Source organism: Lethenteron reissneri, chromosome 32 (assembly GCF_015708825.2).
Source record: "Lethenteron reissneri isolate LAM-NWPU_2019-01 chromosome 32, ASM1570882v1, whole genome shotgun sequence".
Classification (NCBI taxonomy): Eukaryota; Metazoa; Chordata; class Hyperoartia; order Petromyzontiformes; family Petromyzontidae; genus Lethenteron; species Lethenteron reissneri.
The window spans coordinates 3,838,367-3,853,138 of NC_083810.1; the positions used below are offsets into that span (position 1 = coordinate 3,838,367).

A 14,772-nucleotide genomic window follows, 5' to 3' on the forward strand; every position below is an offset into this window, starting at 1 on the left:
CTTTACTATTATGAAACTAATAAGTTGCCTAATACTCTATTACTATTAAAATGTTCGTGTGCAGAAACTACATGCGTGTGCCTAAAGTCGATGTCTGTGTGTGTGAGTACATATATGTTTGTGTGCGTGTAAGTCGATGGGTTTCTATGTGTGTGGGTCCATGTCTGTGTGTAAGTCCATATGTGTGTCTGTCTTTTTCAAACGGACAACGCCCCGTGTGTGTGTACGTACAAATGTTTGTGTTTGTGTGTCAGTCCATTTGTGTGCGTATCTGTCGCTGTGTGTGTGTTAGTCCACATGTGTTAGTCCATACGTGTGTGTTTCACTCGATGTGTGTAAGTCAATGCGTGTGTGTGAGTCGATGTGTGTGCATGGCTTCATCTGAGTGTGTAAGTCAATGTGCGTTTGTGTGTCTATGTGTGTCAGTCGATTTGTGTGTGTTAATCCATGTGTGTGTATCTAAAGTAGATGTCTGTGTGTCACAGTCCATATGTCTATGTGTGTGTAGGGCAATGTGTGTGTCAGTCTATGTATATGTGTGTAAGTCCATGTGTGTGTCAGTCTATGTGTGTAAGTCCATGTGTGTGTAAGTACATGTGTGTTTATGTCAATGTGTGTGTTAGTCCACGTATGGCTGTGTGTGATTCCATGTGTGTGTGTCTGAGTTGCTGTATGTGTGTACGTCCATATATGTGTGTGTAACTCCATGTGTGTGTATCAAAAGTGGATGTCTATGCGTGTGTGAGTCCATATGTATGTGTGTGTCAGTCCATGTGTGTGTGTGTCTTAGTCCATATGTGTGTGTGTAAGTACATATGTGTGTTTACGTCAATGTGTGTGTGTCAGTCCACGTATGTGTGTGTGTGAGTCGGTGTGTATGTGTGTGTGTGAGTCGCTGTATGTATGTACGTCGATATGTGTGTGTAACTCCACGTGTGTATGTCAAGTGGATGTCTATGTGTGTGTGAGTCCATATATGTGTGTGTAAGTCGATGTGTTTGTGTGTGAGTCGATATGTGTGTGTGTCTCAGTCCATGTGCGTGTGTGTTAGTCGCTTTGTGTGCGTTGCTCCATGTGGGTCAGTGTAAGTCCATTTCTTTGCGTGTCTGTATGTCCATGTGTGCGTGTGAGTCAATGTATGCGCTTTATTGACCTGATCAAGGCCTATGATACCATCAGTAGACCTGGCCTCTGGGTTGTTCTTCGTGCTTTCCGAGTCCCTCACCCACTGCTAACCATCCTTAAGGACCTTCATGATGGTGAGCGGCCCCGCATCAAACTACGTGGTCGTGAGTCAGTGCCATTCCCTGTATACCTTGGGGTGCAACAGGGATGTCCTCTGGCTCCACATTATTTTACATATATTTGGACCACGTAGTTCGTTAAGCCTTCAATGGCTGTACCGATAGAATTTCCATCTGGTACAGATACAATGGGAGGCTGATCGATGCCCGGGTGCAGTCAAGGGATGGCTCCCTATTGCTCAACCACGTTACGTATGCCGATGATCTGCTAATTGCTGCTCACTCGGAGGAGGAGTTCGAGGTGCTGCTGCTGAACCTGGAGCTTGCCACCAAGAGGTGGGGCCTTACCATCAGCCTCACCAAAACTAAGCACCTGCCTGGGTATTTTCTACCATCGGACACTCCACCCCCATAACTTCCAATTGGTGATGGGGCAGTTGTGGAGACAGTGGAGAGTTTCCCATACCTTGCCAGTGTGCTAATGACCGGCTCCGGTTTAGCAGCAGAGGTCTCACTCCGAAACAGTCGAGCCACATTATCTATTCATTGGTTGCGTAACACTGTTTTTTGTGTGGAAGCTACCTGGTCTATCACTCCGCATGAAGCTTCAGGTCTTCTCGGCCACGGTCATTCCCTCCCTTCTCTACGCTTGCGCCCCCCTAATAGAACATCTTTGCCGGTTACAAATATTTAGGATGGCCTGCTTACGATCCATCCTGGATTTTACCGGGCTGCATTGTGTGGTGAGGAGCTCACAAATCCTTGAAAGATGTGGACAAATTCCCATCGGTGAGCTCCTCCGCCAGGTAAGGCTGCATTGCCTGAACCATGTAGCCCGCATGGCCAGACACCGCATGCCTAAACATCTTTTGTTCGGCCGGATCGAGGGGGCTAAACGGCCCGGCACGGGCTAGACAAGACATGGAGTGATGTGGTACAGGAGGACATGGAGCTGAGTCGACTTGCCGATGACTGGAACCAGCCGTGTCAAGATCGGCCTCTGTGGAGGAGCCTCCTGAAGGATGCTACTGGGCAGTTGGAGGCATTCGCCCTCCAACAACAACGGAGGGCGGATGAGTGACGCTCACAACAACGAGCGGAGCGCCGGGTGCCTAAAGCACAGCAAGTTGCCACAAGGGGCACAGGTGGTGCATCAGCCAGTCGTCTCAGGCAGTCGACCTGTGCCATCTGGGTCTGCCCCGTGACTTTCTGCCAGCGGCCTCAAGGTGCACATAGCCTGGTACAAGCGTTGTGGTGATGTCACCGCCACTTACTGGCGAATGGCAGTTGTTGTTGTTCAGTCTGTGTATGTATGTGAGTCGATATGTGCGTGTAACTCTACGTGTGTGTTTCAGTCGATTTGTATGTGTAACTACATGTGTGTCTGCCTTTTTCGCCCGGGCAACGCCGCGTACTTACCGCTAGTACCTAATAAATGAACTTGAACTTGACTTGAGGCTGCCGACTCCTTATCCACAGCTCTGACAAATTGTTTCATAAGGCCCAATTTGATGTGCAGTGCTGGCAGCAGCACCTTCCCGGGGGCCACCAGTGGCTCCCACTTTACGCTGTTCCTCCCCACAGATAACTCCGCTGTGGCCAGTCCTGCCTGTGGTCGTGCGCCTTGGTGTCCCTGCTGTCCCAAAGGCAAAGATTGCAGGGAAACTTGGTAAAACCCATCATGAATGCCACCATTTTGAAGTCTCCGATGACTTCCCAGCCGTACTCATCATACTTCAAGGCGTCCAGCAAGGTCTTGATGCTGTTGTAATCCTCTTTGAGGTGCAACGAGTGAGACAGAGGAAGAGACGGGTACTGGTTACCATTATGGAGCAGCACGGCTTTGAGGCTCCTGGATGAGCTGTCAATGAAGAGGCACCACTCATTCTGATTACAGGTGATTCCGATTGCCCATCTTGACCGGTGAAGAAGCTGCAAAAAGGTTGGTGAAACTTCCTCTGATCTGCGACTTGCACACTTTTATCCAACAAGTTCCACTGCTTGAGCCTAGACGTCAAAAGCTCGGCATTGGACTTGGTGAAACCAAGATCCTTGATCAAATTCTTTGGGTCTTTCGGTAAAGTCACGTAGATAGAAAAATAATCAAGTCGTTGAGGTCTTTTTGGTTGGAGTAGTATGAGTTTCTCTCCTCAGCTCTGGCTGAAGGAAAGTCCAGATACGTGATAGCAGGTGCATTCTTGTCAGTTCGTTTGGAAGGGTCCACCATGCAGAAGTAGCAGTTGCTTGAGTTGTCAGTGGATTCCCGCCAAATTCTAGGGATAGAGAACTTCATGGCTTTCTTTTCCCTTCTGTACCATCCTACAAAAATACATTTATTTCACCCATGAAATGTGTAAGAGATTCTCGCAACATTTTTCATATATGATATATTTTTCCAATAACTCTAGATTTGAAGCTTTCGTGACTGCAAGGATTCATACTCTTAGGCTTTTTCGGTAAAGTTACGTAGGTAAAAAATAAAATGTATAGAAGTGTAATAAAAGGACTCAGACACTTCTCTCTGACTCCGTGTCCTTTATTTGGGGTTCGCGTTCTCCTTCCCACACGGCACTCCTCCTGAGACTCTCTCCCTGGCAGCCCCACATCTGCCTTCGCTCCCGTAGCCTTCCACGCTCCTGCAGCTCCGCTGCAGGCTCTTGGTACAGCCCTCTGGCTGCTCCCCCAGCAGCTCCATCTCTGCTCCCTGTTCCTCCGTGCGTGGCGATCTCGCCACCTCCCAATGTCAGCCCTTCGTGGCCTCTATGGCTATCTCGCCATTTCCTACCTCAGCCCTTCGTGGCCTCTGTGGCTATCTCGCCACTTCCTACCTCAGCCCTTCGTGGCCTCTGTGGCTATCTCGCCACTCCAACCTCAATCCTCCACTCTCTCTTCCACCCCGCTGGCTGGCGCCGTCATGAGCCCCTCAGCCACCAGGCTGAGGCACGGCGACCACCCAACGTGTTCACCACCCTTCACTCCCCCGACTGACCCAGATAGCTTCCTGTCTCCCCGCTATAACTTCTCCCCCACGTCACCCTGACTCCTCCCTCTCGGATCGTCATATCCGCCCCGCCCATTTACGCCCGCATTACACTACCCTCCCCCGTACAGAAAATCCCAGCCGTCCTCGGCTGAAACAGAACAAAATAATGCGGGCGAAGGCATCACAATCAGGAGTCCCCCAGACACAACGGAGATTATAACAACAACAACACAAGCAACGAAAGGGGAGGTATCAGGAACTGGAACAGAACACCGGCCTGTCCTCCGCGCAACATCAACAAGAATAAGAATGGCACAATGAACAAAACGGCAACTGACACGCAAGAACGGCCAACGCGCACAACCCAGAAATGTGATGTTTTAGTGCGTGTCCATGTTGCAGTTCCATCCGCTCGGCTCAAGTCCAACGTCAAAGAGCAAGTGGTAGAGCAGAATGACGAACGGCGCTCAATTGCTCCTTCAAGTCCTCATCCAGCTAGCACACCAGGTAACACCCAGTGCGACGGGAGCTGAAGAATCTGTGACGAGAAGGAGAATCCAATCCCCTGAGGCACAGCACAACAACGCACATCCGCATGTCGTACACGACAGCCACCCGGCCTCAGGGTAGTGGAGATGATGTAAATCCAGCCCGCTTAAAAAAAAAACTCCCCATAAATACCCAAAATAACGCAATGGATGCCCCAGTATTTACATTTTAACAACAATATTATTTACACGTGACAACAACAACAACAAAATTTTCTGCTCTTACCCACCAGCAGTCCTCCCTTGAGGACCAGCACAGACATCGCACGTACACAGCATGTACCCACGGTCACTCTCAGCAACCCAACAAAACGCCTAATCGCACACCCTCGCGTGGAGAGAGCCACGCTCCCCAGCGGTAATGTTTAACTCGCCCTAACCCCCACCGTGGTCATCAACCCACAGCAACATCCACTGACCATACTCTCAGCTAGTGCAATTTCGGGGATGAGCAGCAACTCGGCCACGCTCCTCCCTTACTATCCCATCAGAGATGGACACACACCAGCCTCGTATAGTCCGATGCTTTATAGCCCAGGGAAGGTTCATCCCCCAGCAATGCCAGACCCCCTGTACTCCCCCCACGGGGCAATGTTCTCTTATAGAGACAATAACACCCTAACCCAGATCCCGTGAGCCCCCGGCACACCAGGTTCAGTCTGCCACCGCACAACTGAACCATGACTCCCCGAGCCATATGAGCACATGGCCCATTAGTTTAAGACATACCACGGAGGTTTCGCCTCCGGGCTGTCAGGTCAGCCATCAGCCATAGGCCGATGTGACCACAACTCGTGCATCACCCAATCAACAATGGCAGGCATAACAGATGGAATATTTGCCCCACCCCGGTTTTTCCCGCGCGCTCAAGAATGGCGTCCCCCTTCGCCCAGCGCGTTCGCGCAATCTCTCGCGCGCACTCAAAATGGCGGCCCTTTCCGCAAAGCGCATCGTCACCATACCCCGCGTGCGCGCAAAATGGCGGCCCAACGTGCGAACACGTGGCCAGTTTTCTCCATTCGTGCACCCCAGCTTCCCTTAGCTGGGGGTCACAAGACGCATCCCCCGTCACGTTATAACAACCCCACCAACGATAGACGCACAGCCCCAGCTTGCTGCGCACAGCTGTCATATTGTGGAATTTTTAACCAATATTTTACCAACCACATTAGTTACACAACCCAACTCGCCAAGCAACTCGTGGTTGCATGCGATCAACCGAATACGCGACGCCACTTGGCGCCAATTTACGGTCCCATTAGCATTAACCTTTGAGACACCCACAACGGCGTCATCACGCACCCTCAAAGCGCGCTCTCTCTCTCAAAAAGCGCAATTACCCATAATATACACGAAATCTCGTGTGCACAACACCAATACAACCGAATTTTAGGGTCCCCCTCTATAATATACACGCAATCTCGTGTGCACAACAACCATACAACCAATTATTTGGGTCCCCCTCGAATTTGTTACCAATTTCCAACAGGTACGCACAATATAATAACAATCCCAATTCCAATAATCAACCACTGCATCGCACCCCATAACCATACAGAACGGTATAACAGCACATGCAATCAGCATATCGCGATCACACGCGTACATTTACATTTAAGCACAATAGCAAGCAGATCTGCAGGCAACCAACACACCATTAATCCTGTCGTAACTTTGCAGCAACAACACAATTATTCTCTCTCTTGCAACAATCGCATCGCACACATCACCTCGCAGCACAATACACCAAAAAATATATATATTTTTTTCCAATTAAGCCCATCACACAAGGTAACCCACAAATAATACAGCGCAAGATACCCGACGCTCCCAAGTTAATAATTAACTTCACCATCAAGATAACTCCACGCAGCAGCGCACACACACAATTTGACACTCAGCAAATACAGCAGACTCTCCGTCCATTCTCAACACACGCACACACTTACATTGACACCAAGCAACAAGCAGATAGCGCGTTCATCGTTATTACACACATATACACACAGTCCGAACCGCGCTCCGCACAATCGAGTCATAAGAGAAAACCAAAATAGCCCCCCGGCCCTCGAAAGATGAGTGAGGTGTGTGTTAAGGCCGGGTGCGTATCGTTATGACTCGCCCGGGGCTGCAGCAAGAAGAGGACGGCAGGGTGGCAACTTGAGACGCCTCGCAGAACTCGTTCGGCGACTTAACGGCTCCGTTGTCACGCACCCGAGCCAGGACGGGAAGCTCCCGCCCCAGCAGCTGCAGCATCGGCGTCTTCTCCTCGCAGCACCCCCTCGAAAAACAGCAGCTCACAGCAGGCTGCTCACCCAGCGGCACCTCCAGATGGCAGCGCAAGGCTGCCTCTCCGCCGCGATGTTGAAGATGGCGGCGTCCTCCCGCCGCGGTGAAGACAAGATGGCGGCTTCCCGCCTTTTCTCCCCTGCCACGCCCAAGATGGCGTCTTCGTGCCACGTGGCAGATGGCGCTGGCAGCGCAGGAAAGGCAGAGGCCTGCGGATCACCACCGGGCCTCCCCGACGCCGTCCTCGGCGTGGTGAACTCACACAGTTGCGCCAGCACGATTTTCAAGGTCTCCATCTGCGCCGCCATCTGTCTCCATCGTAAGTTGGCATCCTCCGGCACAGACAGGTCCACCAACGCGGCGACACCTTGCTCACCCGGACCCGTACTCGTTCCAGCACGGATCTCCTCTTCCATCGCAGGCAGGTCCACTGTCTGAGGAAGGTCGTCGTCGTCCGATGATGTAGCAGATGATGGCGCAGGAATATTCTTTTTTTCTTCTTTCTCTCAGTTGTTTTGAGATGCCGTTTCACTTCTGACTCCAGTGTAATAAAAGGACTCAGACACTTCTCTCTGACTCCGTGTCCTTTATTTGGGGTTCGCGTTCTCCTTCCCACACGGCACTCCTCCTGAGACTCTCTCCCTGGCAGCCCCACATCTGCCTTCGCTCCCGTAGCCTTCCACGCTCCTGCAGCTCCGCTGCAGGCTCTTGGTACAGCCCTCTGGCTGCTCCCCCAGCAGCTCCATCTCTGCTCCCTGTTTCTCCGTGCGTGGCGATCTCGCCACCTCCCATTGTCAGCCCTTCGTGGCCTCTATGGCTATCTCGCCATTTCCTACCTCAGCCCTTCGTGGCCTCTGTGGCTATCTCGCCACTTCCTACCTCAGCCCTTCGTGGCCTCTGTGGCTATCTCGCCACTCCAACCTCAATCCTCCACTCTCTCTTCCACCCCGCTGGCTGGCGCCGTCATGAGCCCCTCAGCCACCAGGCTGAGGCACGGCGACCACCCAACGTGTTCACCACCCTTCACTCCCCCGACTGACCCAGATAGCTTCCTGTCTCCCCGCTATAACTTCTCCCCCACGTCACCCTGACTCCTCCCTCTCGGATCGTCATATCCGCCCCGCCCATTTACGCCCGCATTACAGAAGTAATAATATAAATAAAATAATAAATCACGACGTTTAGGAGGCAACACAAGCTTCCGTCTTCAGGTGGAACCGTCACAGCACAATTGCTGTATCAAGTAAAGAGATACAGCAATTGTGCTGTGATGGTTCCACCTGAAGACGGAAGCTTGTGTTGCCTCCGAAACGTCGTGATTTATTATTTTATTTCTATTATTACTTCTATTAATTTTATTTTTCAATAACATTGAAAATTGTAAACATTTTAAATGAAAAACTTTTACAATTGTAAAAATTTGAACAAATTTTATAACGTCAAATTTCGAGCAAGAATTGTTCATCTTACCTTCCAGACTTTTGTTGCATTGCTCGCAGGTGAAATGAGGTGCCCTGGGTTTGTCTTGATCTCCGACAGGCATGCCGAAATATGCCTTGTAGGCCTCCCACATCTTAGCAGAGGCTTCCACAGTGTACTTTTCGCTCTTGTCTTGATAAATTGGCCGCAGACATAGCAAAATGCGTCTGCCGGATGCTTCGAGCCTCTTGATGCCATCTCAAAAAAATGCAGATATGTATGCACTTAGGCAGCTGGAACTAAACTGAACTGGTGGGCTTAAGGCCCCTGTATTTATACTACTATTTATATTACTGGAAAGTTCTAAAATGTTCCAGAAGTTACCCCAAGTTTACTCAGCACTGAATCTATCTGGAATGTTCTGGAAAATAGGTCAATTTAAAAATATCACTGTCCTGGTCACAAAAGCAAAGTTTGTGGGGAATAATAGCCATTTTCTGTACTTTTGAGGCATGATAAATTAGGAAAAAACGCTTACTACCCAGGAATAAAAAATTGTTTTGTTACACAGTGTTATTAACGGCGTTCATTGAGAAATCTTTCATAGACTCTATATTTACAGTGAATGTGTTTTTTTGCCACCACCTTGCACAGTCCAGTTCATTGCATTAATATTACACACATGGTTAACAAGTTTAATGCAGGAGAAATGTATTGTATCGTGCAATTCCGTGACCGCTGAAACATGGTGAAATAACAAGAGAAACGCTCACTGAGTGGCTACATTACCACCATATTTTGAGAAAAAAGGTATTAATGCATCAACAAATTAGGTGCGGAAAATGTTTGTTTTAAATTGTGACACTAGAAGCTGTTTCTTTTATGCGTGTAAAACCTTTAATGCCAACCGGGGTTCCTTGGAAATAAACAAAATTCATTGCATAATGAAAATATGCTGTAAAGCATTATGCAGTCTTAGCCAAAAAGAAAATGTAATAAACGCTAATAGGAATGAAGACTTTTTTCTTCAGCAATGTGATGATGTTATATTTTGGTTTAATCATTGTTCACTGTTAAACAGTGTGTCACTAAATATGTTACATAGTGAGTGTGGGGAGTGGCAGTGGAGCAGTTAGCCCGCTGCGCTACGAACCCGGCGACCCGAGTTCGATTCCCGCTCACGGCCAATATCGGTGACGATTATCTGAACCGGTCCTGGGCCTTCCCTAGGTCGACTCGGCCTCAAATAAGTAGCTGGTGAGGTGTGTAAACATCGCCGCTGGGGAGACAAAGGCGGCCGGGCGTGGTTGTTGGCCACCCACCGCCTCGTGTGCCATGCCGGACTTCATAGGTGATCGCTAACAGCACTTGCCCCAACAGTCTGTTGTATGTACAGTATGTTGAACTTCTTTCACACCGTACGTAGCCAACCGTGCTAATCGGAGATGCGGGAGAAGAACAACAAACACAACATAAAACAGTTCTAAAGAAATTAATTTTCTACGTAGCTTGACTAGTGCACATCTTCAGTGGCTTCCTAATATCGGAAGGAAGAGCATTCCAGACGGCCACAGAAGCACATTTGAAAGCGTGAAATGCAGTGACCGTCTTTGTTCAATGACTAGCCAAAAGCCACTGCGAGGATGACTGGGGTTCGCGTGATGGTTTATGTTCCTTGACGAGATCAGTAAGGCATCGTGGTTCATTTTTGGCAAGCACTTTGTATGTAATGGGTGCGACCTTATGTATTAGTGCGGCAACCGGAAGCCAATGCAGCTCAGTAACCGTCAAAAAGGCTATACGGGGGATCTTTGTCTTTGCATGTCAGTGAGTGGGGGTTGTGCTCTCGCCCAGCTTTTGCTTGAGATATCTCCTTTGTTTCGCATAACTCTTGACGTGACTTTTTGCAGTGGCTGACAGTATTCCATTGGTCACAATCCAAAACATCAAAATGAGATATTCACTTGCTGAATTTTATTCGGGGAATGGATTTAGCTGCTGGAAAACAGTCACGGTTTAGGCAATACACTTTTCACAGTGGCTACTACACATGTTCCATGGATCGATATTGCACTTCCGAAGATTCAAGTCAATGCAACAAATAACCTCTGACATACAGCATCATTCATACCGCGGGAAACAAATTATGGCTCCACCTGCAGGAGTATACGGAGGAAGTTTAATTGGGGCAGTGACGTCATTGCTAATGAGTAGGCTACTTGTGTGCCGGTGTTTATGATCAATATTTGAGCAAATTTCGAAAATGACCCATAAATGACTACATTTGGATGTTCAGAGCAGTCATAGCCCCGTACTGGACAGCCATGCCCAATTGCAGGCCAGGTGCTAAATCACTTTGTTGCCCACAGGGATAGCTACCACTGGGGGTGCCCTCTCAAATGTGTTGAGATGAGATGTAAGTCGCTGAACACGTGTAAAACACTCTGAAGTGCCACCGGCACTTCAGAGTGTCATCAATGGAACATTCAACAAGAGTTGCATGAAGAGAAGTTTCTCAACAAACAACAATATACAAATTGTGCAGAGTTTTTCTTTCTTTCTGAAATGCAAGACACTGCATTCAAGAGAGCAGCTCAAACAAGTACTTTTGATTGCAGATAGAGTGAATGGAGCATGCCTTGACTGGATATCATTGCATTTCCTTTTCCATTCATGTGCAAACAAGTTGATGCATGCATATTGTGGAGTGAATGTAAGTGAGTGTGAGTCTGTCGCCGGACCATGCTGCTGTAGAATGCTTGACGGACATGTAGAAAGTTGTGAGTTCAAATCCTGGCCAGGGCTAGATTAAGTTAAATATGGGCCTGGGGCTGTTCTCGTTTTGGGGGCCCTTGTTTGTATATTCACGTACTTCACTTTAGTGCGTTTACATGTTGAATACGAATTATAAAGATAAATGAAAGTTAAAACAAACTAAATTTATTTAAGCACAACACCAGTGAGGATATTGTTTGACCAAATGGCTTCTAAGATTCATAATAGTGCTACAGTATCACGTTTAAACCATTATTAAGCGTTATGTATTTTTGAAGCTCTTAAAATCGGAGGACCAGGCTAAAGTGTTAATCGGATAACATTGTGAAATGTCAATGGTTCTTAAGATGGGGTGCATGCACCTCCTGGGATTGCGAGATTCCCTTTCTGGTGGTGCGAGACATGCCAGTCATTTTCAGAAGGTAAATCATCGATACACGAATTAAGCATGCGCGCGTAAGTACAACTACCCTGTTTCATTAAACCTATGGATTTATTAACGTAAATTTTTGTAACGGTTGAGAACCAAAGGGGTGCAAGGCTGCCGTAGTGGTTAAGAACCACTGCATCTAAGGCTATACTTGGTCCCAGTCCAGGCACATGGAGTTTCCACAATTGGCTCAGGACCTGCAACAATGATGAGACATGCTGAATGTTCATTTGGTTATGAGAACGCTTTTTCTTTGACTTTTTTTGCATGTGCACAGCATTGCAGAATTTTCACAATCATTCCCAGCATCAGTCTCGACGATGTTCCAAAATGCCCATATGGTATTTAGGCTGTTGAGTTTTGATATTAGGTGTAACGCATAAAAGCAAGATATATATGTGTATATTATCACTTCATTTAATTGACTTATCTACTAATAACTACTACGTATTACAGTTAGGAAGGGCAATGATTGTAATGAAGAGGACTGCATTCTCCAGATTATAAGATTCCCTGGAAAGTAAGATACACCCAAAACCTGCGTTCCCAGTGTTAATAAAGTTAAACAAATCTCGTCTCACACATATCGGATTCTAAGATGCACCCCCAACTTTTGCTTTTCAATACAGGGGAAAACAGTGCACTTTATAACGTGGTGAAGACGGATATATTGTTACATAATTATTTCATGCAAAATAGCTGGGGTACGAAATTAGCATACTTAATTGTAATATGTATTGTTTCAACGTAATTATTATATTCCCAAAGATAGTACATGTGCAATTTTTTGCAAAAAATACTCAATCATTATCAGCCATGATCTATCAACTGCTGGATTCCAATGTCACACCTCACTGTTTTGTTATGCTATCTGGATATGAATTGAGATCATAACAACTGTTTCTGATCCATGGCATAGAAGGTTAAATGTAAGATTAAATCTTTATTTAAGCACATTAAAGTGGTTTGTTGATTTTTATTCTGAAAATAAATTTGTACAACAGGTATGATCAACAAGATATTTGTTGAGATGTAAACAGCTGTAAAACACACCAGAGTATGTATTCCGAGGGGAGTTTTTGAAGGCTGATTTGGATAAAAATTATGTAACAGAGAGGTGAATAAGAGCCGATTGGAATACTTTTGAAAGACTCAATTAAATAATGAAAAGCAACATACCCAAGTGTACGAATAATGAAGTGTGTAATCAGTGTGTGCGTTACCCGCAATGACATATGGATTAGCACTGCGGTCCATCTTGCATTCTGAATGCACGTGTCATAACGTATACATTAACGAGGCACAGGCATCCTTAAGAACAAAGAGACCCCAGCCCCGGCTCTGTAGCCTCCATCTCTCATTGGCTTTCAGCTGCACAAGGCGTGATTCGTGGGCGGGATGTGGCTGGGAGAGAAAAAAAAATCTTCTCTGCGCACATCATCCAAGCCTCCTCTCCTGCTGCTCTGAAGGCCGGGAGGGCTGCACCTGCACCTCCCACACCACCCCTCCTCCACCATCCCACCCCCACTACCCATCAACATCATCACCACCACTGCTACCACCAGCATCAGCAGCAGAAGCACCACCACCACCGCCCATCCTTCCCTCCCTCCACTCTGCCCTAACGGGCAAATCCGGCCGGATCGGCCCCGAGTTACACCCACCGTGCCACACCTCCCAGCCGACCCTGGCATCTACCTGCCAACCGACCTGCCTACCCACCTGCTTTGCCTGCCAACTACCATTCAAGCCGCAGCGTGGAGGCCTGGATTAGAGATCCAGAGAGAGAGAGGAGGGGAGAGAGAGTGCGAGGGAGGGTGGTCTGACTCTCGCAAGGAGCCCTACACGAGACGCGCGGACATCGCACAGCTCGTAGCCTGGAGACGACGGTGACGCGAGGCTGCGCGCAACCAAAAGGAGGAGAGCGAGCAGCAGGAGAAGAATTTGAAGAAGGACACAGACGGACAGACAGAGAGACTCAAGAGAGACACGGAGGGAGGCTGGGGGAGAGACACCAAGGCATGGCGGCGGCCGAGGCTGCCGCTGCTGCCGCCGCCGCTGGCGGCCTCGCGCCGGCGCTGCCGCTGCGCAACATGCGGATGAAATTCGGTGTCCTCATTGGGCTTATCCAGGTTGGAGAGGTGTCCACCCGCGACATCGTGGAGACCGTGCTCAACCTGGTGAGCTAATTCCCACGTACTCACCCCCCCCCCCATACCTCTCTCTCCCCACACTCCTCCGCGTGTCTGCGTTGTTATTGCTGCGTTGTTATTCCTCCAATTATAATAATATAATACCGTAGCGGCAGATTTGGATGTGTCCGTGCCCATCCGCCGGCCCCATCACCAGTAGGGTACACCTCAAGTGACAATGGGCATCTCTGGCTCGGGATCTTTTTGTGTCGCTTTGCAAATTCTGTGTCATATAGCGAGGCGCGGTACGCATGTGTGTGATGGACACTTCACGTTTCTATTCGCCTCCCCCCCTCTTCTGTAGTTACTCATCTCGGAAGAGATCGCCGAGTCTCATCGCTCATTTTCAGGAGCGGTCGTGCATTGCGATGATGTTTGGCCAGTTCCCGCGTTGGGGAGTGTTCCAACAGCGCATGCACGACGAGTTACAGTCCCCGCTGTAGCTGTGACCATTGTACAGGGAGTTGCTATTGATATCACGGCTGTCCTTCATTCACCGACGACTGTGAATAACACCGCCATCCACCTTTACTCCATATTTGACACACACACGCGTGCCCATCTCGCGTGTAAAAGTCATTCATTCATTCGCTCGCAGTGAATTCCCTACGAATAACGGACACATCATAACTGTCCGGCGCGGTACGTCCAGCAGAGCGTCTTGGGTAGGGCACTATACATTGTCACTGTTGTTCGTGGGATCATTGTGTCCTATGGATTTGGTCGTGTGCTCGTTTCGCACCACCCACCCGCGTTACGCACGAGCCCCGTACGCAGCTGACACGTCTCGTGGGTGCGTCTTGAAAACGGCAGGGACCAACAACCACGCGGCACGTGCAGCAGACGAGCACGGGCACAGTACTGTGTATGGAGGTTTACCATACATGTGACA

The 14,772-nt window shown here is 48.6% G+C and overlaps 1 protein-coding gene across 1 annotated transcript in view; it reads left to right on the forward strand.

Moving 5' to 3' along the window:
- Positions 1 to 13,133: 13,133 nt before the first annotated feature.
- LOC133349904 (neurobeachin-like) overlaps positions 13,134 to 14,772 on the forward strand; it is a 515,983-nt gene continuing 514,344 nt past the window's right edge. Inside the window, 1 exon segment of the mRNA XM_061563758.1 lies at positions 13,134 to 13,868. Within this exon segment, the coding sequence (XP_061419742.1) occupies positions 13,710 to 13,868 (159 nt within the window). The 5' untranslated portion in view covers positions 13,134 to 13,709.